The sequence below is a fragment of the Gouania willdenowi genome, chromosome 15 (assembly GCF_900634775.1).
Source record: "Gouania willdenowi chromosome 15, fGouWil2.1, whole genome shotgun sequence".
Taxonomy (NCBI): domain Eukaryota; kingdom Metazoa; phylum Chordata; class Actinopteri; order Blenniiformes; family Gobiesocidae; genus Gouania; species Gouania willdenowi.
In genome coordinates, this window is record NC_041058.1 from 17,981,645 (window position 1) to 18,007,427 (window position 25,783).

A 25,783-nucleotide genomic window follows, 5' to 3' on the forward strand; every position below is an offset into this window, starting at 1 on the left:
CTTCGGTATGGTTTTTCACCAATGTATATATATATAAATATATATATTTTTTACAACCTTTCTCATGTCTAACGTTATTGTCTTAGGTCGACACAACATTACATAGTATTGCAATAGTTTTTTGACAAATATACAGGGTTTTTTTCCTGCAAAAACCACAAAACCAAACCAACATCAGCCGACTATAAGGAAGGGTATGAAAAACTTTATTAGGGGTCAATACTTAAAACGAAAAAGTGGCTTTTTTTCCCCACCGATATTGAACAACTGGTGTAAGAAGTGATGTAAATAAATATGCCATTTTCTCCATAACCTAAGTTGAATTAGTTCAAACATTTTGCGCGGATGATGTTTTATGTGGAATATCGGAATTAGAAAAGAAAGTGTTGAACCGTATTAAATATTAGCTAATATCTAACATCTCTACTTGTTTTTCAACTTGAAATAATATTTAATGTGCACTCTTTTTTTTGTCCAGTGAATGAATGCCCACCAGAGGGTGCTGTTTCTCAACATGGTCTGTAATCTTTTGAATTTAAAAAAGTATTGGTAGCTTGAGTGACTTTCCTATTATCATCTGTTCCAAACCTGCTGTGTAAAGCCTGTATTTCACCTAAACCACAACCTTTAACCATTAAATGTTTTAGGAGACTAGATTATAGCATTCATTAAGTGATTAGTATAATGTATTGCCCTGTTGAGGTAATTGTATTTGGGTCTGTGATTGTATCTAAAAAAATGGCACTGTATTGTATTTGGTCCCCTTTGTATCCACAGTAGACTGGGTTAGGTTCCATCACTACTGTCAATAAGGTAAAATGGCTGATTCACTTTAAGCAAATGCACCAAACCTGCCACACTTGCCAAACATTTATTGTGTTTAAAAAGTAGATGAACACATTGCTCAAGAAGCAAAAGTCAGTCCAAGTGCAGCCACATGCCATCATCGGTGTGTTAGCACTGAAGCAGCAGTCAGGCCTGGTCACATCTAGCATAGAGGAGAAGGTAGAGGCGCCTGCAACGGCATTCTTCAGCCTTGATTCAAACTTTACATATAGTTGTGGGGTCAAATGATTTGTGCATTCACAGAACAGGGCAAATGAATGTGTGTAAGTGAGAAAAAAAGAAGAATCAAACATGGTGATTCTTTTCATTTTTAAAGAAACATTCCATCAGTCCTTTATGTTCCGTATATGACACTCATTAGAAAACATAACATTTCTGCATTGAAAGGAAACAAAAACTGTACCAACTCAAAGAACATACAATAGAGTTTGGCTCAAATGTACTTTAGATTTTCAAGCCCTTGTTTCTGACTTGAATCAGACTAGACTGAAGGAACTGGAATCTGATGCACGGAGGTGCTTTCAAAGTCTTGCAGTGTGTCCTGGTGCGTGTGGTAGTGCATGGCTACGTAGGATTTAGCAAACGCAAACGTCTGAGAGCTGACGGGCTGCAAACTGGTGGGGGAACTTGGTCCTGCAGAAGGGCTGCTGTTGTATATACTGTAGTAGGGCTCAATGCGGGTGTTGATTGGTGTAGAAGTACTTGGGAGGCGGGCTTTGCGTACACACGTGGCTCTGGGACTACCCACGCAGTCCCTGGAGTGACTGGGCCCACAGGCCTGGTCCACCAGTCTCCTGTGTGGCTTGGGGGACAGAACATACGCCGAGTTTGTCTCGTGATGGGAAGATTTATTGCGGTTGACTTCCAGGCTACCCTTTCCCATGGCGTGCAGGCGAGTCTTTTGCTTGCAGCAGAGAAATCCCAGAGCAGCCCATTGAAAGCAGCACAGCACGCGGCGGCGAAGGCCTGCGCTGTTGCGAGAATAGACGAAAGGATTGATGCCTGACTTGAGAAAGATGAGCACGAAGCCGCAAAGTTCAAACTGGTAATGTGCAAAGTTACTTTCTGGAGAAAGGACATCCTGTGCCAGCGACACTCCCATTGGTAAGCAGCAGAGCAGCACAGAGAACACTATGACAATGCACGTGACCACGGCCTTGGAGTCTTTGGCTGTGGCCAGGTTCACTGAGGAGACCAGTTGGCAGCAAGTAGCTCCCTGTGCAGCCCCTGGAACCAAAGCCTGGTTGGTCCTGTTGGTGTAAGAGTGTGTCTGAACATTCTGCAGTTTGTTATAAGTCTGGTTGCGGTACAGAGAGGGTCCTTGAACACCACACTGCATGTTTTCAAAGCCTGCTACAATAGGAGGAACTGGAGGCGGAGGGCATGTTGCGTCCACAGAGATGATGGGACATTTCCTCACCTGTGCATTCTTCCTCAGAGTCTGTGCAATCATCAGGTAAGACACAGACACCACCGCTATGCAAAAGGCAAAGTCTGCTAGGTAGACGTACAGCACCACCCTGGCCTGTCCACCTCCCAGGCCGAAGTGGGGCAAACAGGGTCCGTCTCTGCGAGGGTAGGCGTGCATGGTAAGGAGCGCCGCCATGGTGAAGCTAGACGTCCACAGCAGGGCAGTGAGAGCCAAGGTACAAGGAAAGGAGGCTGTGCGGTTGGCCTGTTGACCCAACACCATACGCAGTCTGTGCAAAGCGATCACGGCAACCGTCTCCAGGGACATAATGATGAAGCCCGAGCTGGTTAGGTGAAAGGCAAAGCAAAAACTCTTGGACACGCCATCTCCACCTCCTGCATCCAGGAAGAGCACCAGGGCGAACATCGGGGCGGTCACGCAGCAGATGAACAAGTCGCAAAACGACAGGTTGAGGATCATGAAGTCAAAGTTGGTGCGGAACTTACGAAACGCAGGGTTGAAAAAGGACAGGAACACAACCAGGTTACCATAGGAACCGAGGAAGAAAATGAAGACGAGGAGGAAAGAGCAAAAGGTCACTGTGGCGGTGTGGATCACTGCCCAGCCGGACGGGGGGTGAGTACCCATGAGGGAGCCGTTGATGATCTGCTGCCTTGGTGTGGCGAACAGGTCTGACGGCGTTACCGTGGCGTTCATTGTGTTCTTGGTAATTCAAAGAGATCCTTTGGTGATGAAACACAGCCTCATCCCTCTGAGTGGAAGGAGCACGATGACGATTCTCACAGGATCTGCTGCATCCGCCATTGCTGCTACCTTGGAACACACAAAGTCAGCAGTTAGATGTGATGTCAGTGAGAAGAACCAAGTGAGATTTCACTTATAACTGCATGAAGAATGATTTCAGACATAAATATATGCATCAAAGCATTTACAACACACCTGCACACACACACACACACACACAGAGTTATATCTACTGCACTGTTGGCCTCCCACTGTTTTCCTGTGTTCTGAACATTTCAAACGGTGAGTATTCCGTTAATAAAACATTACCCAGCACGGTTCCATCATCTCCATTCGTTCATGCAGCCCATCCTCCAGTGATGGTGGTTCCCAAACGCACCGTCTTTCTTTCAGCAGCAGCTCAGCCGTAACACCCTCATCCACTTCTGAGCCCTGACACCAAACACGCTGTGGCTCATCTCTGACATCCATCGGGCGCTAAAGCGGAACATCTTATCGTTGGTTTTCCAGGCGATGTGTGAAGATGTGACGGTTCATTCCGACATCGGTGCGAAGGCGGCGGAACGTGCGCTGAAAGATGAGCGTGGAGTCACCGTCGACGCGTCCGAGCATTAGCGCCGCAATCAGCAGCTCATCTGTATAAACATCCGTTTCACTAAGGCTTTCAGCTCTGATCGTAAAACAAAGGTTATCGTGTCAGACTGCAGCACAAATGTAAAACATCAGCCATTAGGCTGCTGCAGAGGTGCCGTTCCCCCGTCACCATGGTAACGTCTAATGGATGGACCGATGGATTCAAGTAGAATAAAACGAGTCATTAATAGAAAATAGATAAATAAATGAAAATACATTGTGCATAATATGTGAAACGCGTTGAACATATTTCCAATATATATATATATATATAAAATATTGTATGTTAATTCAGTGTTAATTTTGTTGACTAAAGATTTTTAGTCGTATAGTTTTCGTCAACCAATTTTTTAGGTGATAACTACCATGACAATATGCAATGAAAACTGCATCAAAAATATATTTATAATTAACAGATAAAAAACAAACTAGAATTTTGTCATATCAGTTCAATAAATGGTAATTTTTTATTTATTTTTTCAAAGGCATAAACTGTTGTGCTTTATATTTTAGTTGACCATATCTGTAACAAATGTAGTCGACTAAAATCTTACTGTTATTTATTTGACTAGAACTAATTAAAGCTATAACTGAAAAAAGTCCTGATGACTACATTTTGACAAATTAAATCAGAATAAGCAGTGAAAATCCACATTAAACTGCTTAGAAAAAATAAAATAGAAAAAAAAAATCGATTCAATTAACGAGGAAGCAACTTATGAGGATCATGTTGGATTATTATTGATCATTGTTATTTTGTACTCAACGCATTCAACATACACGAATAAAGAGTTTCTACTGGAATATTTTGTTAAATGAGATCTAGGACGTTTTTAAATACTTTTTTTTTTTGTTTTCACAATTTATATCAAGCCATCTTAAAAAAAAACACTGCTAAAACAAAACTTGCATGCTTAGTTGTTTTCATATAATCATGCAGTTACATTTGTTGTGTCAGCATTTATTTAAAACTCATCTGCATTAAGCAGCTTGACAAAGTGTAAAGAAATGTTCCAGGTCTTTTGCACCACCTTTTGAAAGTGGGGTCTCAAATCCTGGTAGGCGACACAAGGAGTGGTGACGCTTGTAGTGAATATGTTAATATTTAATATGGTGACCATGTGTGTGCATTAAGCAGAGCGATCACTGAACCAAATGTCCTGTTTAATAACAAAGCACTGTTCTCACGCTTTATATATTAAAAAAAAAGAACAAAACGCACATTTGAATGTTCACATTTCAGCTCAGAACTTTGGAAGTTTAAATAATAACATTTAACGCAGTAAATTTAATTAAGTTTTTTCCTTTTTACTTTGAAATTAAAGACTCCAAAAGCTGTGTTTTTTTTTTAAACAATTTATTTGAACTTCTTTTATTAAGCAAACTGTATATCTAAAAAAAAAAAAAAAAACAACACTGCATTTTTGGCACTACACTATATGTGAGGTACTATATGCTTAGAAGCTTGGACTGGTTTCAAGTTCTGGGATGAACTCTTTCTCAAACCTAAACGTTTTATTTCCTTATTGTTTTTTTTTTTTTCTTTAAGAACTTGAGGACAGAGATTTACAAACAGGCAGCTCGTTGTTGTTGTTTTTCTTGCAACTGACACAAAAAAACATCTTCATCCAATCGCCGTCTTCACAAATGGCACTGCACAGGACAGCAGGTGGGGTGCTTCAACACTTCCTGTTTTAGCATGAGGAGGTGAGAATAGGCTCAGTCATGTACTTACACTGCAAATGAAGGGCCAATGAAAAAATTCAAACATTACACTTCAAAAAAAAAAGTTAATAAATAAATATGCATACATTTGATCTTATGAGATTAAAAAGACAAGATGCATACTCCGAGAGATCAAACGGCCACGCAACGTGTGTTGAAGTCATTTCAAAAAAAGACCACGAATCCAATATCAAGTCTCTGCCTTGTAATAATTCACTACTGGAAGATGGTAAGGAACAAAGAACGGGTCGGACACTGGACATCATGTTGGCTCAGAGCTGAGACTTGGGGTACATTCCTGAGAAATGTGTGGGACACAGGCAGACGTCTCCAAGCCTCCTTGTCGCAAGGAAAAGAAATCTGTACAGTTATGTTACAAACTGCAGGTCGCTCATTCCTGCTATGGTTGATCCTTAAATATTAAGTATAGTAGATACAAAAACAAACATTTCATTCCATCGGTCTGCCGCTGTGCTGTGTCCTTATTCAGTCACAGGTCGCAGGCTGGTGTCTGTAAGCACACATGACAACATGAGACTCTAAATGAAAACATACCATCAACATGCTGATCACAAATAATATCAGGGTTGGGTTCAATTACATCTACAATTATACATGTTCAATTACAACTCAATTATGAGGACCAAAGTTTTTAATCACAATTACTGAGCCTTTAATAAATAGGCCCAAAAAACTTAACCACCTTCTTGTGTTAGCTTTCTGTTAGCATCCCTTAAGACATGGGTCAGTTTGACCCATGTCTTAAGTCAGCTGTAAAATACACTATAAAATATTATCCATCATCTGATTTGTTTCACAACTTATTTCCTTGTTATGGAACGTTCACACCAAACGCGTCCAAAGCATCAACAGCATCAGGTTTACATCGACAATATATTTTGGGAGCGTCAGAGGTCCCGCTGCGAGTCGCACGCCTCCTGTGAAACGCATTTTGAAGCTTTTCGCGCTGTGGTTTTTAGATTTCAAGCTTTTGACGTGCGTCCGGTGCCTCCAATGTGGCTGACGCTGCAGTTGGGATTGTTGAAATTTTGGGGCATATCACGGCACGTCGACCAATCAGGAGTGTTCCCCAACCGTGACGTATTCACAATAATGAAGGAATACAAAAACTAACCGGAGGCGGAGACAGATGGACAGGCACTCTTCTGCTAGAATAGAGCACCTGTAGTTGGTGTCCTGGTAGGAGATGCGAGCGCCAATGCTGGTCAGCATGTCGTCAAACTGGGCACGGGAGAGACGGAAGTAGCTCTGAAAGCGACTCTCGTCCTAGCGCAGCTCTGGTGAATCTAGAAACGGCGCCGAGGCGCAAATAACGCCAAGCCACTCTCTCAATAATGTAGAGCCGATGAACGGGAGTCGGAGGGGGCGTGTTCAGCAAGGAACTCCAAACTTTATTCTCCATTCAACTACACTTCCCTTTAACGTCACAGTGCACACACCAAAATACATCCGACCAGCAACACAGCCTTCTCAATACAATAATGTCCCCCACTACTTCACAGTCACTGGGTGAATTATGAACTTAACTGACCGCCACAATATCATCCATTGTATGAACACCACCAGCAACAGAGAAGCCCCTCCCCTCGACGCACGTCCCGAGCATCTTTGACACTGGTGACAAGCGTCTGATTCAATGAGCACAAGCGTCCAACTACGAGCGTGAGGCGCGATTTTGATGCCTGAAACGCGTTTGGTGTGAACGCAGCATTAGGCTTCGTTACCCAGAAAAATATAGGTTTTAATATTTTTAAAAAATGGTAAAAATGATCTTTAAGAGCACTGTCAGGTAAACTTGATATGTAATATATATTAATAAATGTTAACTACATATGTGTAAGCTATAGAACTGCAACATGGTTCCCCAGGTTTGCATTTCATTCAATGTAAATGACAGTTTATATAGAATTTCCATGCCAATTACAAAGTCAATTATCTAAACTCAATTACAGTAACAACAGCAACATATATTTCCAATTACATCACACTTGTAATAAATCATCAATTGCATGACTACAATTATAATTGACCTTAACTACGGCTGCACAATTTTAGCTCAAAACAAAATCCCAATTTTTTACTATTAAAACTCAATTTTTGATTTTTATTTTTTCCTCCATAACAAAAAAAGACACTGGATTTAATTATTGCAAGTTTTTTCTTTTATTTGAAAAAGTGAAAACAAATTTCTGTATTGGGAACAAAGTGCAACTGCAAAGTTTTAACAAAGAATGTTAAATCCCCTATGGGTTTGCTAAATTAACAACTTGGCCAAACAAAAATGAATCCCTTGGCATTTTTAAAAAAAGAACCTTGCATTAAAAAGAAAAACCTCACAAACTTCACATTTAAGAAAGAAGAGGTAGTAGTGGGGGTCCATCACGTTAAACATGTGTTTGAAACTTGTTTTTCAACAGTTTGTAAAGGGAGAGAGACTCTTCCCGTAATTACACATGATTAAAGGGAAATCGATTTTGACTTTTTTTTTTAAAACCCCCTCAATAAATAATCTGATACCAATTTTATAACGATTAATCGTGTAGCCTTAACCCCAACCCTGAAGAATATCATCAGAATACCGTACCGGCTTTTAGGCGTAATAGCAGGGGGAGACTAGCAGGTCAGTGAGGACCAGCAGCTGATCATCTGTGAACTGCTGCTTATGCTGCTGCCAGTTGTCATGGTGAGTGCGGCGGAAGTTTGATAGTGTTTTCTTCACAGTCATCTGAGTGGAACATTAACAGTTTCATTTAATTTCTGAATGCAAAAAGCGTGTGGTATGCTCTGATCCTCTGATTAACACATACCTCTATGGGCTGCGTGTCATTGAGATGAGCACTCAGGTCCATCAGGAGCTGGGGCATCCAGGTGGGCACATCATACGGGCTGGACAAGATGCATGCACTCAAACCCAGAACGCCAGCATGGCGGCGCACCAGGTCTACGATTGCGTAAAGAAAATAAATGCACAGTGAGTTTATTGATGCATATAATGATGCAGCTTATTAGTGAGATGCTGGTACCAGCTGATGGGATGGTGTCCACTGTGGAGCCCAGCTCCCGTTTTCTCTTCTTGGGGAGGCGAGTCTTGCAGAGAGCCTCAAAGTGGGCCTGCATGGGGGCATCCATGGACAGGAAATTGCACTGGAGGAAACCACTGAGTGTGGTGGCGGCCATTTCTCGAACCTGCAAACAAAACAAAAGTATTTGTTTTGTTTGTAACTTAGCAACATCACTGGCTCAATAAAAACCAAAAACCTTAGTAGCACTTTAACAAGTGTAACTTCCCTGTGTGACCTCCAAAAAAAAAAAAAAAAGTGAAATCTCTCCATCTATAATGCAAGAAATCTCTGTCTGTGTGTCTGTGGCTCAAATATCTCTGCGGTTTCAGGGACAGACAGAGCTGAGACTTTCAACATGGCTACTGATTGGTTCAAAGGTGTGCAATATCAGATTTGTTTGGACTGCAAAGATAACGTTCATGAATTTAATAAAATTGTCCACTGGGAGCTGACAATTTTAATGAAATCTTAGAACTGATGACATTATCACTGTGGATTGAGTCTTTGCTGCTGGCTTTGATCAAACGGACCAGTTGGCTAGGTTAGAGACAGCCTGTGGGCGCACCAGAGCCAATCACTTTGTTTTGCAGCGGGGCAGAGGGAGGACGGTGTGCGGCTGGGGGTTGCCTGTCCCGGGTGGAGGTGCTGCGGCGGCCCAGTGCTGGGGCGCTGTCCGAGCGCGCATGTTTAATTCAGAATTGAAAGTGCATTAGGAATTAAGTGTTTACAAGATTAGTTTAAAGAGGATTTAACTTTCATTCTGAAATAAAGCTCCCATATAAACCATCCATGAAAAAGTTACTTAACCTCCCATTTTCTATAGCAACACATACTTCCTACTGGCACTGCACTAGTCATCAAAATAAAATGGACGACAGTGGTTTTTCAACCTTGGGGTCGTGACCCCTTGTAGGGTCACCTGAAATGTCTCATAATTACTAATTAAAAATATATAGATTGCTCATTTTATCACGTCTAGCTCAGACATGGGCAACAGGAGGCTCGAGGGCCATATGCGGTCTGCTGTCTAATTTTGTGTGGCCCCCAAAGTAAACAAACAAAATGATTTAAAAAAAAAAAAAAAACGCACAAAAAATAAAACAAGAAAATTTACAAAATGAGAACAAAAATACACTAAATAACAATACAGAGCAATACACAAAAGGACAACCAACATAGATAAAAATAAGTTAACACAAAAGAAATCTAAATCCAAGCGTTGCACAAGACAAAAAATACACAAAAATAACTAGAGCAATGTATGAATTAACAAAAATACACAAAATGATTTGAAGAAACATACAAAATTAAGGAAAAAAAACAAAAATAACAGAAAAATATAGCAAATAAATAACAGTAATGTATGAATTGACAACAAAAATGCACAAAATGCCACAAAGAAACACACCAAATTAATGACTGATTTTTTATACTGTATATATATATACAGTATATATTGATTTTTTTAATTACATTTCATTAAATTGTTTGACATGACACAATCTAAACAACTCTATTATATACTTTCACTTTCTGAAGTATAAATCTAGATCAAATACAACAGTCAAAGTAAAAAAAAAAAAAAGATTCTTTTAAAAAAAAAAAAAAAAAAAAAAAACAACCTTTGGGGGCACACCAGGAGTTTGTGAAATCGAAATGGGATCACGATCCAAAAAGAGTTGGGAAAAACTGGTGTAAAAAGCAGCAGCATTTTGTTTTGAAAGTACAGTTGTGGCATGATGGAGTCTGGGTTATAATATAACCAAAAGCTCGTTCAACTCTAAAGCCATAAACATGCTCATCAATATCATCTAAATGATTTAGGCAAAATAATTTGGATGCGTTCCACCTATCGAGAAATATTTTTGAAGTTAAAAAATCAGAATTGTTCCTGATTCCATACACATTATTATATATTTACCAAATGCAGGACCTTTAATTTTCACTTTATTAGGTAAAGAGACTATTTCCACCCCCTAACACTTTGTCTCTCTTCAATTCCTTTTGTCTTCCTTCAGTCTGAGAATTATTGCCATAGCAACAGATGACTGCAGCCTGAGGTTCCCATAGCAACAGCTCATGGAGTAGAGAGGAGAGAGAGAGACTAGATAGTGCTGATTCACTACAGTGAAGCTGAGGTAAAGAGCGTGTGCCTGGTGGCCTGCAGTGTCCAGGTCTGTATTATATAACCACATATTGTGACCAACTACACACGACAGCTTTTAATAAAGTACATTCTTTTTTTACTGTATCGTCAAACAGCTGTAATGCAAGATTTTCTTTTTACCTCAAGTTGCTCATCCTCCAGCAGTTTGATCACCAGTGAGCGGACGTTAGTAACTAATTTCAGGCCACTCATGAATGTGAACAAGTTGTAAAAAACCATAATCTGGAGATACGTTAGCACCGTGTAGCGAGCGTGCCAGGAGCTGCTGCCAGCGATCTGTAATAAACAAGTCCACAGTTTAATAGTAACACACGAGCACGTGAGCAGATAAGTAAACCTGCTGCAGACCCCGTATAACTCACCTCCTGCAGGACACTGAGGACCATGGGAATCTGTTCAGAGTAGAGCAACTCCTGGGACATCAGAGACAGGCACGTCTTTGCGTCCCTCTTCAGTTCATCGTAGCTGTCGTCGTTCTCCACCGGGGCGATCTACGATGCAGGGAAGAGGAGAGGAAAATAGTGGGCAGGTCATTTCATTGAGAAGTGACCAACTCTACATCTTAGGTTCCAAAAGTGTGGTGCGGGTACCCCCAGGCGTAGCAACATTGGAAACTAGAATATACAGTAAATAGACTAGTTGTCAGGAGCCTCCATGTATTGCCCACAAATTACACATTGGACAATGTAAGACTACCCTTTAGTGGTGACAGAAATACTAAAAGCTAATAAATAAATCAAGTGATAATTCTGAATAGGGCTGGGCGATATGGACCAAAATTCATATCAATATTTTTCTCAAAATAGCGATATACAATATAAATCTTGATAATTTTATTTTAAATGAAGTCTGACCAGAAAAAAAATTCTGGGTTAAATGAATAAAAAATGCCACACATTGCACAGCTGTGTGTTAGTAAATGTGCCTGTGTCCTACTTTACCATTTTCTCCTCTAAGTGACAGCCTGTGTGAGCGAGTTCTGTAGTGTCGCTTTTTAGGTAAAGGACGCACTCGGAAATCCATCAAACTCATGCTGTTCTGAGAAGTAGCAAAAGCAGGGACTCCTAAAACAAGTATTTTAAAACAAAATAATCGATATAGGCAATATTGTAAATTCTTATATCCCCTAAATAGAAAACTCGATATACCTTGAATCTCGATATATCGCCCAGCGCTAATTCTGAATAAGACGTTCAATTGTGTGCATACAGATTATTATTATTTTTTACTGGGTGGGTCGCGGACAGCTGGTCAAAAAAATAAAAAAAATACTTAATGTCTCATGTTGGACTTGTTTTATTTTGAAAGAAAGTTTTCTTTTGACAGGCATGTTGTGAAATGCATGTTGCACAGGAAAATATATAGATTTATGGGTTTTTTTTTTTAAATTACGTGTGCTTTCAACAGCTATTTTTGAAAAGCTAAATTTGGTTGGTTAAATTCTAAAAAGAAAGTGGGTCACAACTTAATGACAGTGACAAAATGTGGGTCCCAGGGTGAGACCAGGTGAGAACCACTGCTCTAGATAATTCAGATTATGAATAAAGGAGTTAAAGACCTTGAAGAGAAGAGGAAGCAATCGTAGTTGTTCTGGGACAGCAGTAGAGAAGGAGCGTCCAGCACTTGCAATCAGCCACTTTAGCACTGCAGGCATTTGAAAATAAAGCAGCTTATTTAGAAGAATAAAAAAGATCGACATTATTACTGCTTTAAATACATTAAAAAACACAAAATGTTTCCTTTAATTTCTAAATTTTATTCAGAAAAGAAAAATGGAACTTGAACCAACCTGTTTTGAGTAATTTGATAGCTTGTGTCCTCTCATCCTGCTCTCCCACCTCGTTCTCCTCAACGACATGGTTCTGAATCTCCTCATCGCCCTCAGTCAGGGGCTTCAGTTGTAAAATAACTCGCTCAATGAACTCTGAGATGCGTGGGGAGGTGGTTGGCTGGGTGTACGGCAGGCTGACGTCGATCATGAAGATGTACGTTAGGACACTACTCCAACACGGGAAAGGGTGAGAACAATGATGGTCAACTACAATTCAGAGCTGATTAAAGACACACACACATTCAGAAGGGAGTCATTGCTCTCTCACCTGCCGATTCGTTCCCGCACATTCTTATAAACCTGTGTGAGTTTGGGTTCCAGGTATTGTAGCAACCTATGGAGGAGCTCTGGTACCCTCCACTCCTGCTGAGCCAGACCTCCCTGCAGCACGTACAGTCGACTGCCAAAGGAAAAAGACGATTAATGATAGTTTACAACCAATAACCAACTCTACCTAAGGTGAACCTTAACACTCACCAAGCATCCACAAAAGAGCCGCCCTCTCCGTTTATTGGAGACTCCATTAGCATCTCGAACAGCCAGTGAAGCTTTCGTGGGTCTCTACTCTCCTGTAAAAGCCAGGAGTGCAACATTAAGTTTTAAGAGTAGAACTAAAATGTTTTGGCTGGTTTTAGAGAGTTTAAAAAAAAAAAAAAAAACTTACACAGGCTGTAGCGATGCAAGTGCCCCAATCTGCGTATGTTTCGATTGTAATGTTTGACAGGGCAGTGCGGAGCAGAGGACACAACAGTTCCCAAAGGCTTTCCACCTGCAAAGGTTTTAAAACATACACACAGAATAAGCTGCTATTTCTATGTTCTTAAGACAACACTGATGATGCTTGGGTTTCTAAAACACAAACTAAAAATATAAAACAAATCAATAAAAACAAATATGCTTGTCCATCACACCTGATTGTAAAAAGCAGCTTGTTATTAGGCTTTCTGTAGCTGCAATGTTTCAGTTATTAGATTTGGAAGTGTTAGAGCAGGGAGACAGCTATTACATGTGGGTTAGGTGCTCACAAGGACCAGACTTGAGCACCCTTGTTATAGAGGGATGAGCGAGTTCATCATTACTATGATTCATCGACATACTGCTGGGGATTACTAATTCAGCCTTTTAGTTTAGCTTGCAGTAATTTTTTTTCAGGGAGTGATGCAAGACTAAGGAAATACTTTTTTCTTTGGTTTCAAGGATTGTTACTTTTTGAACCATGAAATCAACTTATCTAGCAGCCCTGGTGATAATGCAAGGACAATGTGGGTAGGGTAAAGTTGAATCAAGGGACTAGTTGAATGAATTGAGAAAGACTTTGGGGTACCCTCAGTACCTTTAGATAACTCCAGTGCTTGCAGCCTCTGATCAGGCCTGAGATGATCTCTGCCACACAGCGCTGTTTACTCTCATGGGTGTCAGACACCAAGCGTTCCATGTGTGGACGAATTTGAGGAAGAAAGGCATCGCTGAAGTTACGGAACAATCCCTACAACAGACGGAGGTAAAAGAAGAAGGCTATTAGTCTTCATCTTTGAATTTACATAAGTATTGTTTGAATCCCAAGTGCACAATAGTTACCTTGAACAAACAGAATCTGCGAGGGCTGAACTTGTCTTTGCCTTTACGATCCTCCAAGGAGAGAAACTCAATGAACTGGTTGATGAATACTGGGTCAGAGAAATGGTCAAAGATGATCTGCTCTCGCTGTCAGGAGGAGCAGAGATAGAAAGTTCAGTTGAGGTTGTATTAATAAATAATAAATGTATGGCACTTCTCGTTTGATACATTATGGACAAACCTCAGTCATCTCTTCTCTTGCAAGGTTTTGCCTGGGCTGCTCTTCAAAGGGTGCGTACATCAAGAGTTTTCTGGAGAACATTCACATTAGGTTATAAATCAGTTGAGAGCTTGATATTTGAAAGAATAAATAATTGAGAACTAAAACTACTGGAATAAGTTGGAAGGAGAATGACAACCTTGGCCAGCAGTAGTAACCCCAGTGAGTTTTTTCTACAAACACACATTGGTCCCAGTCCTGCTGTGTGCGTGGCAATTTGCTGCTACTGTACTGGAGCCAATGGTTATCTGGGCGATCTCCTGCTACAATAGCATTTGGTTCTTTCACTTCACCTAAAAACATGAGAGCAGTTTATGAATCACTTTTGATGATAGGACAGCACCTGTAGAGTCTTGGCTGATCTCTACTTGATGGACAACATTTTGTAATGCTTACAAAGCTCCGATGGGCTGACTGGAACTTTCTTATGTGGTCGTTTAATTTGCTTCATGATTCCTGCCACAGCTGATATTGCCACCTAGTGGACACAAAAAGAACATCAATTTTAAAAAAAGAATAGCATGTTAAAATGATAAAGCAGTGTTCCTTTACATCTGACACCATGTTGGAATTCAAAAGCTTACCTTCCGGACATAGAGGGAGTCATGATTGAGGCTTTTTACAAAAAATGTGACAGCAGCAGGTGGCAGCTGTTGATCATCTCTCAGAAGCAAAGACAGGAAACCAATAGCAATTTGTTCAAACTTCCAAGGTCTAAAATAAATTAAAAAGAAAAAAAAGAATGAGTTGCAGAACATTTATTGAGATGTCGGTAGGATTCTTTAATCAAGAAAGATTAATTAACTTACAAGTTCCTGTTGCCAAGGAAATCGAGGAGATTACAGATGAGCTGTTTGTATTTCCTGACAAAGTGATGAAAATAGTTAATATGTAAAACCAAAGTGATTTAGCATCGAACAAAGGATCTTTGTGTTTGTGTAATGCAGCTCAAAGGATGAGAGGCTGTGGAATTCAAAGAGGAATCTTTGCTCAAGATTTTAAACGTACTCAATGGACTCTGTGTTTTTGAGCTCCTTCTTTGTCAGACCATTCTCGGCTTCATCATTAGAAGGAACAGACTCTACAGGAAAAGGCTCTCCAGAAGTCATAAGGGCTTTGGCCACATTGCAGCAGTCCTTAGGGATCTTCAGGAACATACAAATACACAAAAGTAAACCTCTATAAGAACATACTTTAGATTTCTTATACAAAAGATTAATTATTTTAACGTAAACTCACAGAGAAGTCGATGCCAATGGTTTCATACTGGCGATGGATTTTGTCTGCCAGGTCATCAAAGAGCCGCACAATGGAGGGTTTCTCCAAAGACATGGCAGAGCTGAGGCCAGAGCGCACGATGGCGGGCCATGTGAGGGCAATGCAGTCCCAGTCATGAAGATTAGCCAGGCACACTCCATTGTGGTTTCCCAGAAGACAGTACAAGGCACCCTGTAGATTTATGGATACAGAAAATGAGGGACTAAAAATGTTTGTATATTTAAATGTATCTTGCTATCTGCTGCGTTATTGAGATGCTGATCATACTTTGAACTGCTGCTGCGTGACACTGCTGTTGTCTGGGTTCAGAAACTCAAGGACGTGGGGAATGACATCTCTGCAGCAGAAATTGTAAGTTCCCAATGCAGTGAACAAGACACTTTGAGCTCTGCTGCGCACCTAGAAGATAGTACAAAAAGTAATGAAACTTAAGGTTATATTTAGAAAATAAAAACACAAAACATAAAAGAATTAAGCAAAAAACAATGATTGACAATTTTCCTCTAGAACTCACCTGACTGTAGGTGCTCGTGGACAGCCTCAGCAGATCTTTCATGAGTTCCTGGTGAATGCTCCTGTACTGACATCCTTCTACTGTCAGTTTCCGCAACTGACATAGGAGAAAAACAAAGGTATGAAAGACATATTCCAATGAGCCAATTATTTTTATAAGGTACTTACCTCATGTTGCAGCATAACTCTGTCTATTAGCAAAGCTCTGATGTGCTGCTTTCTGCCGTAGAGCTGCAAAAAGAAAAGCACGGTTTTAAGTTGTTAACCAGAAGTTCCTGTGGGGCCTATTAATGACAGTGTAATAATTTCAGTATTGTTTTCATAAATAAATAACACTAAAGGACAAAAGAATATCCTACTCTGTTTTCCATTGATTTTTTCACAAGGTTGAAGCTCTTCCAGCGGGAATCAAACTCGTGTTTGTGAGAACCTTTGAAGTGCAAAAGGTCGCTGATTATCTGAAAAGAGGAAAATGGATTGTTGAGGGAATGAGTCACTATTTGATAACAACTCCGATAGAGGACAATGATCCAAAATAAAAATGCTGCTCAGCTTAATGACCTTGATGATAGAAAAAAGGGATTTGGTGTCATCTTCAGAGTTTTCCAGGATATAATCTGTAAAGGAAAGAAAAAAGTGAAACAATCACATAAAAATAGATCATATCATACACATATTTGTGTATTTATTGGCTGCGGGATTAACACATACGCAGCAACTTTCTCATGACACAGCAGACGGCATCTCTGTAGTTCTCTCTGGATTTATCTGCAGACAATAAATGGGTGCAGTGTCAAGAAAGTTTCTAAATATTAAACCTTCGGAAAAAAATTGTCACAAATCCTTTGAATTAAAAACATACCATAGTTCACTCCTGTGTAGAGAGTGGTCTCATCTAGGTTCACCATACTATGTACCCTGGGAGAAAGTTTGAAAATTGTGTTGTGGGTAAAGTCTGAAAGTTTTGAAAATAAAAAATGAAGCCATCTTTAAACTTTAGGCTGTGTTTATCAAATGAACAGTAGCTGTGCCTTAATGATTCTTATTTTTTTTTATATATTTTAACAAGAGAAAGTGTTATCGCAACTGCTCACAGTTCAGCAACAGGTTCTCCTCTCAACGGAGGCATGAGACTTCCAGCGCCAAGAAGGCAGTGTTGAACAATAGTGAGGCTCTGCAGAACATCGTCTCTGTAACACACAAGATCAACATAAAATCAACTGTGTGCATGCAGGAGTTAAAACCCATGAAAATTATTCAGAAATTAGATGAAAACTTCAGCAGCAATCAGTGAAATTTCAGCGGTGCAAACAGGGATGGGATCCGTTTATTACCTGCTCATGTCCTGATGTCCTTGTGCAAATCTCTGAAGGCGTTGGAGTTCAGGCTGAAGGATCAGGTCAAGTAAATAAAAAGCAAATGAGATCTCCTCCACACTGGGAACATGCCAACAAATTTCCAAGTTCCACAAGTCACCCGGACGACCCCAGTCCTGCAAACAACAAAACATGGCACCAACTTATTGAAATGTGCACTTTGTATTAATCTAAACATTGGCAATGTAAAGAAATGTACAGATTACTGGAATAATGTTCAGTTCCATTTAATTGTAAATGAAAAAAAATCTGAAAATTTCAGTTGTTTGAGGAATGTATGAATCGCGACTTAATTAAACCACAAAAAACATTTTTTTTTTTATAGTATTCATAGATCAAATATAGGCATCAAATGCCATTACTTTAATGAGATCTAGCATATATAATTGAACATAAATATTTATATTAATATATTAAGTATATGACACAACTGTACCACCATATATGCTGTATTTAAGGACACTGGACATATTTAATTTGCTGAGTGACATCCTGATCATCCCTTTAATAAAGAGTCTAAATGGGATCAAAAGACGTATGAGCTTTTTTTTTAGAAAGAGGGAAAATTATTTATATGAGAAAAGTGAATGAACCAGAATATGTAGAATATGGACCAGATTCTTCTTTTTTAAAAAAATAAATAAAGCTTTTAGAGGTGAATAAAGAATATTAGCACTTTACATCTACCGGTAAAAATCATTAAACTGGGATGAAACTGGAATACCTGGAATTTTTTCAGGGGCTGCAAGCTCTGTTAATATATAGCAATTTCCAGTGAAAAATTAACAAAAAGACTTTCTTCTGCATGAAAGGTTTTTTTTTAATTTTATTACCATGTTAATTACGCCTGAGTAATGAGAACAAGATACAAAATTATTCATGTTCAAGTCTGACATTTAAAACAAATAAGCATTGGTACCTTGATGGGTAAGTAGTCACTAACTGGTTGGTGGAAACCTCCAGGCACACTGCAGTACTCAGTTGGGTAGATGAGGGCCATGGAGCGGAGGATGTGGTGCAGCAGGTTGCAAGCTAGCATGTAGCCCTGCTTACACTTCAGGTGAAGTGTCAGCTGCAAAATCTGGACCAGGTCAGAACGATAGGGCAAGATCTTGTCACCGTCCACTCGAGTCACCTGAGGTAAACAAATGAAAGAAGAAAATCGTTTAATCAGGCTAAAAATATTAATAAAATATGAGAATGGTCAGTAAACGGTGATCTGTTCACTTGTTCACCTCTGAAAGAAGTTGAAGATTCCACAAAAACTCTTTGTCAAGTTCCTCTTCGTTTAACACTTCTTCGTCTGTTTAAAAACAAAGCACATATGATGAAATGAAGGAGGCTATTGAATAGTCCTGCTTTCACAACTCATCATTTCAATTCCATTAATGATTACTTACTGACAGCAATTTGGTTTATGGCATTACAGCAGTGAGGCACAAACATCTTTAGAGACTCAGCTGGATGACACTGGAACCAGAAGGACACAGATACATTTAGTGCACTGAAACGTGTCAGAAATAGTTGGTAAACAACAAATTAAAACAGTGCAGCTGGTTTACACTTACCTTGGCTGTAGCTCTGCACATGTCAGCCACCATTCGCCCAGAGACGCGTGTCTCAAAGATGTTGGTTGTAGCAAAGTTAAAAACCTTTTCCAATGCCACCTACAAAAAGATCATCATCTTAAAACTTAGTTTATTCTACAACTTGGATAGTTGTTCAGATAATGATATTAGCTTTTTCATTCTTGGGGGGTGAAAAAACAAATCCCACGCAAGAATCTATTTGGCAAGTATTAGTGCTGTGAAAAGACTAATAACCTTAAAAATGTCAAGGGAGCACTGTGTGAGAATGGTGCTGAAAGTGGACGAAAGTCCAAGTTCCACAAGGCTTTCCAGGTGGGTCATTTTCTCCGTTTCCGTTTCTTCTCGAGTTTGTTCAAGGGTGCTGCTGTCTATCAGGGCAAAACATCTGGACAAAAAAAAAAAAAAAAGGGAAAATGATTGAAAATAGAAGGAAAAATAAATAAAAAATAAGGATGCTTGTATAATATTGGAATAATAATACTAATAATAATATAATTATATGCAATAGTATAGTTGAAATAAACAGTAATATATTTGCAATGACCAAACTATTCACAATATCACACATTATTGAATTTTATTACATTGACCCTTTTACTCTTTTTTACTTGTTAAATAGTATCACAACATTTTGGGGAAAAAAAAAAAAAAAAAAAAAAATAAATAAAAAAAAAATCACCCAGGTATTTTTGTGACCAGATTTATTTAATTTTTTTTTTGCCAAAAGCATCTAATTTTTAATTATAGGTAAATATAAGCTGCTTATAATAAATGCCTGTTTTTTGTTACTGATAGTGTATTCAATTTTAAATACCTGTCCATAAACTGAAGCACAAAATCTTCAAACTCCGCTGAAGCTGAGCACATTTCTCTTTCCACCTAAAAGTCACAAAATACATGTAAAAACATTGCATACTTGTAGCTAAAATTCCATTATCAAATGAATTACAACAACTAACAGTGATTCACCTCTGTCAAGTCGTTGCTATCATGTAGGGCAGATGAACAGTCCACCAAAGGCACAAGAGTGACAAATGTAGCAATAAACTGGAATGTAATCTGTAGGAAAATGCACAAGGATTATAAGTGATTTAGAAAACTAGAATTTGAAAAAAAAAAAAAAAAAAAAGAATAATTTAAGCATGAAATAAGTAGAAAGAGAAACTGGGCAACTAACCATGCACTTGCTAAAGTCATTTGGGTCAACACCAGGCAGAGCTCTCATGAGCAAGGGCAGCATGTGAGTCGGGCCCTCAGGAAAGCGCTGCCCTCCTGACACCAGGCTCCGTGCCACACCAATCATGCAGCTCAGAGTGGCTGTCAGCTGGTGGGGCTCAGTTAGAGTCTCCATGGCAGGGTATGTTCTGTGGTGCACAGAGAGAACAATTAGCCCTCAGTCCTTGCTTCAAAACAAGACCTTTGTGACTAATCTGAAGTAGAATAAAACAATGTCAGCACTCTACATGTTCCCATTCAGTGCCACCTTACCTCTCCAGCACAGGGGGAATTACCAACTCGGGCCTCATCAGAGCAAGGTTCTGCAGTGCCTGGGCAGCATCCAGGCTGCCCGTCTTGCTAAACATGGCCAGCAGAACAGGCTGCATCATGCTTTCCACAAAGGAGGTTATGTCTTCCTCTGTGAGCTTGTGGCTTTCTGGTATTGGAGTCAGCCATGTGGGTTTCCGGTAACGCTCTCGGTGCAGACGTCGAACCACACTAGCTGGAAGACGTTGAAGCAACTTCATTAGCTTCATCTGGGATGAACATGAGAAGAAAACAGAAAAAAACCATGAAAAATAAAGTTGCTTATGTACTTTCTGTATTTATTCAGTGTGAGAAAATAGGAGAGCAGCTGGCAGCAAGAGCTTAAAAAACAAATAAATGAACATAAAAACAAATGAAAACATTAGAAATTCTGAATATTTAGGATTCCTCGGGGACAAAATAAGCATGAACTGTCACTTTTCTTTTCTGAATAACTGGGCGAATTCTTGACCTTGTTTACTTTGTTAATTCTGTTTTCAGTGCATCACCTCTCCATAATTGTGAAACACTATTTCCATGAAAAAGAATAACAGCTACGTCAGAAATTAAGCAACAGACCATCATGTCTCTCACAAGGACGCTTCGAATATCGCTGTGTGAGATCCTCAAAACAGAATGTTATGTGGCTCTCGTGCCAGTGACATTTGATAGCCTTGCAGGCATCTCGCTCACATTGCCCGGGTGCTATTTTCAAACTTCATAGTGACGTAGAACTTAAAAACAGTGAAAGTAGAGGACGTTTCATAGAAAACACTGAATAGCACAAGTAGACTAGACCGTGTCATGTGATGTGGAGGCAAAAAGAAGCTAGAATAAAAGTTTTAAAAATGATTAATTCTATGTGATTCAATGATTTCAGTCATAGCACCATTGACAAACAATGATCAAACTATTTTTACCAGCCAAAACTTTTTTGGGGCAAGCATTCCTTAGAGGTAAGAAAATAAGTATATATAAATAAAACTCTGAATACAAAATATTTGTGGCTACTTTATTTAAAAACATGTAGTACTAACAAGTTAATTACACAATTTATGACCTAATTAGCAACTCCAGGGAAGTGTAAACATGTTAATATTTTAAATAAAGACTGTTGAAACAATAAGCAACAGAATTTAAAAGTTTTGTGAAAAAAATTATCAGAATACTTTAGGAATTTATTGATCTCAATTTGATTATGAAAAATTCTGAAATTTGGACCAAAAAGCTGAGAAATCAGGCTTTTTGGAAAAAAAAAAAAAAAAACTGTCAAGCAAAACATTGACTCAGGCTAATGTTTTTACTTTAGTGACACCTCAAACATCTGAACATTGGTTTCCTTTTCTCAAACAACAAATAAACACTGAGACCGGGCTCAAAGATTCAGTGTTTGTCGTCATTTGCACAGTAAAATAACATGTTTAGTTGCACAATGAAATGCATTGTCATGAAACGCTCTGAGTCTCACCGCTTGTTGATCGCCTTCTAACACAATCGACACACTCCTAATAGTCTACCTAGATCCACACATGGTCTACTCCGAGTGTGCGCTGCTTTAAATCCACCGTCTTAGACTCGTTTTTCCATTTTCTCCTTCATAAGCTCTTCACCTCCTTCTGTGCTGTTTATAACCACCGCTAATCTCTCAACCAAAAGTGCAGTGCTGCCATCTACAGGGCAGGAGCTGGTCACTACACCACAGTAGATGTCTGCTACATAATGGGAGACCTCCGCCACAGTGTTACCTAGGAACACCCGTGAAAAAACACAATTGATGTACATATCCGTCAATGGCAGTGAACGTTCAGATTTCAAATTACATATATATATGCGAGTGAAGTGAGTAGATATACCAATGTGTTCCTTCCTTGTGAATCATCAGCAGGAACAGCGCAACAGGAGTGTCAAAAGCTTAACAGTAACTGAAGTGAGAGTGAGAGATAATTCAAATTATATTTTTTGTGCACTTTATTTATTTTGTTGTTGTGCATTTATTACACTTAATTTATTTTGCAAAATTATGTCACAGACCAGTTCTCTCTGTGTTTGGAGACCTTAGTTTAAAAGCTTGTTTATAATTTCTCCGATCACTTTAATCTGATTGCATATTTTATATATATATTTGAGTAATTTACGAAGGGAGCTGACACCTGGAAAAACATATTGATTTCAAAACATCGGTGACAAAGTTTAACTACGATTATTGTCAAGTAATGAGTGACACAAAATACACTATTTGCATGGTTTTGATTTTAGGGAGATTTATCCATCTCTGTATAAAAAGATATATTTTTACTTTTTACATTTTATTCAGATGCTGTTGATATTAAGAAACAATTCCATTTAAAAGAGTGATAAGATGTAGCAACTGTACATATTGTCAAACACCGTAAATATAAAATAATACTACAAATACCCTATTATATCTATGTAGTTAATGGTTATCTTGATATTTTAAAGTGTACACAAGCAGAAGTATCTCACCAGCCAGCGACCATGGTTGGATGGGTGAAAAAAGGATGTTATACTGTTGAAAAGGCCACTGAGTTGAGCTTGAGCTTGTTTACTGGGTCCTCCCTAAAAAGAACAAATCAAGGAAAAAACACTGAGTGGTTTTTATTTACAAAGCACTCCCACAGGGCTGTTTGTGTGCTGCTTTATACATATATGTATAGAAAGAGATGACAAACACAACTAAAGAACATGAACTTACCAGAAGAGAGGACACCCAGAGCACCACATGACCGATGTCGTAGGCATTGGTGATGTATCTTGCTACTATCATCTGACTGGTCCCCACTGGGAGATTAAAACTCCTTAAAATTCTTGTAAATATCTTAAATGAGAAAAAAAAAAAAAATGAGAAAAGTTTGTTATTTTCTTGTATTGCACAAATGGAAACTCTGTAAGCATGTGTGCAAGCCAACATATCAAAAGAAACTTGATAACTTGTTGGCAACATGAATCCATGGCAATGACATTCAAACCATTAAAACACGTGCGAGCATGTTTCCCAACTTGCAGAACAAACAAGTACTTCAATGGATACAAACAGAATGCTTAAACTACTGACAACAAACCTTGGGAATATAAGGGTCCCAATCGATGTAGCCAATGTTGTCATTGGCCAGGCGAGCAAAAAGGTTGACGAGATGCTGCACAAATATGAGAAAACACATTGAAGATGACAGACATATTCACTAATTAACGCTTCAAACTATTTTAAAACAAATTTACTCACCACTTCCCAGCTTGGAAGGTTTTGTACAGACATCCACAAACTGGTGAACTCATCAAACCATAGCCTGATAATAGAAGAAAACTCTATTAGATATACATGTGTGTAATTAAACAAGCAGGAAACAAACATTTTTTGTAAAGATAGAATAAAAAGCTGCTTTCCGGAAAGGGGATTTTTTTTTTTTTTTTTTTTTTTACTGCATTTGAAAGAAAGATATTGTGCGTTGAAATCCTGGTCTATTGCTTTTTTGTGTGTTAATGTTAGTAGGTTGGGCATCATCTCTGCTAGTGCTGAGAATAACTTGTCCTGTGCATAAAACACAATATTCCTTACTTTATTTATTTTATCTTTTTTTAGTCTCATTGCGATCAATATCTATTTTAACAAGAAAAGACCTGGCAACAACAAACATTTACAAATACACAGAACACAGTGGGCCGCAACCAGAATAAATAAAAATAATAAAAGGACAGGCTTTATGCTGTACACAAGCTGAGATAGAGCTTAGACTGAGCAAAACCAGCAGGTAGAGTAAACTAATGGGTAGTAAATGAGGATTAGAACCAGAAAACCCTTTAGTTTTAATACAACACATTTTGTTGACTAGTTTGTATTTTGGTAACATTTGCCATATAAATTGGATTATAGAATGCAAAAATGTTTCTTTATGTTGTATCAATAATCTCTATACTAGAAACTATACATCAAGTTGACAAGAAGACATTTTTCCCCTCAAACTGCTTTTGCTTACCTATGAGTAGGTATCGCATGCAGTTTTAGTTTTCTTGCGACTATGACCAATACTATAACCGTCTAATTAACATATATTGGCTTTTGGTCCAGCAGGAGACTGAGGATGGAAATTAGCTTTGGCTACAATCCTGCATATTCACAGGTACATGCTTTCTTAACATTTCCTTGTTTTTAATATGCATTGCTCCTTGAAAAAATAAACAAATCAAAACCAACAAAATCTAATATTTGGTCTTCTAAACAAAAAAACACTTCTGCAATGCTTTACACAACTGTATGAATCCATAAATTATTGGGGAAAAAAAAAACCTTTAAAACATTTTCTGTGTATTTTGCAAAAACTTCCATTTTGAAAAGAGGCTAAATTCATTGTCTAAAATTATGATTTACTTCTTATCCTTTAAACTTTTAAGATGTTTAATCTGAAAAGAAGCAGCCAAAGCAATACAACTAAAGGGGAATTACCTACAAAAAATTGAATGCTAAAGCTACTTCTTTTTCCCTTGACAAGTGTATATGTAACCCATCAGCCTGTTCTGTTAGATATAGTGCAATAACAGAGAAACATAATTAAAAAAATTTGAAAAATGACATTCCCTTTCAACAAAATGCAAAATAAAACAGTAAACATTTAAAAGCACTTCACCTTTACTCAGTCAAGAGCAAAGTGTAACCAGCCAGTGGTTCTCTTGTTTCAACTGTCAGAGTCTCAGAATAAGATACACCCACTAGCTTTATCACACAAGCACCTTTTCCATTATGGATGCCAACGCTAACTGGCAGTCATGACATCTGTGTCCTCTATGCTTGTGTATGACTGAAACAAGGTCACATGGCATTTATTACACTTTCCTCCCAAAAGGAAAGCTAATATTTACAAAATCGTAGGAATATGGACAAGAACCGAGCAGGATGTACATGCGAAGGTACTTACTTAAATCCTTGGTGATGCAGTTCTGGAGGCAAAGTTGTGGGGAGAAAGAGCTCAAAATAGCTGATGGCTCTCTGCATTGTGACATCAAAGGGACAGAGCAGTGGTCTCCACTCATCCAACATCTCCTGAGTAGCAGACTCTGAAAAGTAACTTAGGGATAAAAAAAAAATAAATTAATTAAAATAAAGACGTGACATGTTGAATTGTTTTTGGCAATTTTTGGCAGGTTTGTTGTAGGCAGTTATTATCTACTGACCCAAATAAGATTATTAACAAG

General features: G+C 38.7%; 2 protein-coding genes across 3 annotated transcripts in view; both read right to left on the bottom strand.

Annotated features, from left to right (window-relative positions):
* Positions 1–349: 349 nt before the first annotated feature.
* On the bottom strand, positions 350–5,056 carry gpr75 (G protein-coupled receptor 75). Its single transcript, XM_028469590.1, has one exon. It carries the CDS (start codon positions 2,972–2,974, stop codon positions 1,328–1,330), a length of 1,647 nt encoding a protein of 548 aa, XP_028325391.1. The 5' UTR covers positions 2,975–5,056; the 3' UTR covers positions 350–1,327.
* Positions 5,057–5,185: 129 nt separating this feature from the next.
* The window catches only part of psme4a (proteasome activator subunit 4a), a 28,051-nt gene continuing 7,453 nt past the window's right edge, over positions 5,186–25,783 (bottom strand). For both annotated transcript variants that reach the window (XM_028469588.1, XM_028469587.1), the window contains 43 exons: positions 25,507–25,656; positions 23,820–23,883; positions 23,659–23,733; positions 23,292–23,414; positions 23,063–23,155; positions 20,543–20,808; positions 20,232–20,418; positions 20,024–20,113; positions 19,869–19,933; positions 19,289–19,439; positions 19,034–19,132; positions 18,866–18,935; positions 18,701–18,768; positions 18,385–18,600; positions 17,424–17,581; positions 17,184–17,279; positions 16,952–17,007; positions 16,801–16,857; positions 16,651–16,706; positions 16,449–16,547; positions 16,258–16,320; positions 16,091–16,186; positions 15,844–15,975; positions 15,538–15,747; positions 15,307–15,443; positions 15,108–15,161; positions 14,883–15,012; positions 14,695–14,776; positions 14,438–14,591; positions 14,260–14,329; positions 14,040–14,165; positions 13,795–13,947; positions 13,126–13,230; positions 12,939–13,030; positions 12,730–12,861; positions 12,420–12,628; positions 12,189–12,274; positions 10,993–11,121; positions 10,751–10,906; positions 8,425–8,587; positions 8,209–8,342; positions 7,986–8,126; positions 5,186–5,891 (listed from right to left, as the gene is read on the bottom strand). In XM_028469588.1, coding sequence (XP_028325389.1) covers positions 7,992–8,126; positions 8,209–8,342; positions 8,425–8,587; positions 10,751–10,906; positions 10,993–11,121; positions 12,189–12,274; positions 12,420–12,628; positions 12,730–12,861; positions 12,939–13,030; positions 13,126–13,230; positions 13,795–13,947; positions 14,040–14,165; positions 14,260–14,329; positions 14,438–14,591; positions 14,695–14,776; positions 14,883–15,012; positions 15,108–15,161; positions 15,307–15,443; positions 15,538–15,747; positions 15,844–15,975; positions 16,091–16,186; positions 16,258–16,320; positions 16,449–16,547; positions 16,651–16,706; positions 16,801–16,857; positions 16,952–17,007; positions 17,184–17,279; positions 17,424–17,581; positions 18,385–18,600; positions 18,701–18,768; positions 18,866–18,935; positions 19,034–19,132; positions 19,289–19,439; positions 19,869–19,933; positions 20,024–20,113; positions 20,232–20,418; positions 20,543–20,808; positions 23,063–23,155; positions 23,292–23,414; positions 23,659–23,733; positions 23,820–23,883; positions 25,507–25,656 — 4,987 coding nt within the window. In that variant the 3' untranslated portion in view covers positions 5,186–5,891; positions 7,986–7,991. The remainder of the gene's footprint in view (positions 5,892–7,985; positions 8,127–8,208; positions 8,343–8,424; positions 8,588–10,750; positions 10,907–10,992; positions 11,122–12,188; positions 12,275–12,419; positions 12,629–12,729; positions 12,862–12,938; positions 13,031–13,125; positions 13,231–13,794; positions 13,948–14,039; positions 14,166–14,259; positions 14,330–14,437; positions 14,592–14,694; positions 14,777–14,882; positions 15,013–15,107; positions 15,162–15,306; positions 15,444–15,537; positions 15,748–15,843; positions 15,976–16,090; positions 16,187–16,257; positions 16,321–16,448; positions 16,548–16,650; positions 16,707–16,800; positions 16,858–16,951; positions 17,008–17,183; positions 17,280–17,423; positions 17,582–18,384; positions 18,601–18,700; positions 18,769–18,865; positions 18,936–19,033; positions 19,133–19,288; positions 19,440–19,868; positions 19,934–20,023; positions 20,114–20,231; positions 20,419–20,542; positions 20,809–23,062; positions 23,156–23,291; positions 23,415–23,658; positions 23,734–23,819; positions 23,884–25,506; positions 25,657–25,783) is intronic.

What these genes read in the sequence shown, in the direction of transcription:
- gpr75 (XM_028469590.1), bottom strand. Translation starts at nt 2,974, where the DNA reads ATGAACGCCACGGTAACGCCGTCAGACCTGTTCGCCACACCAAGGCAG.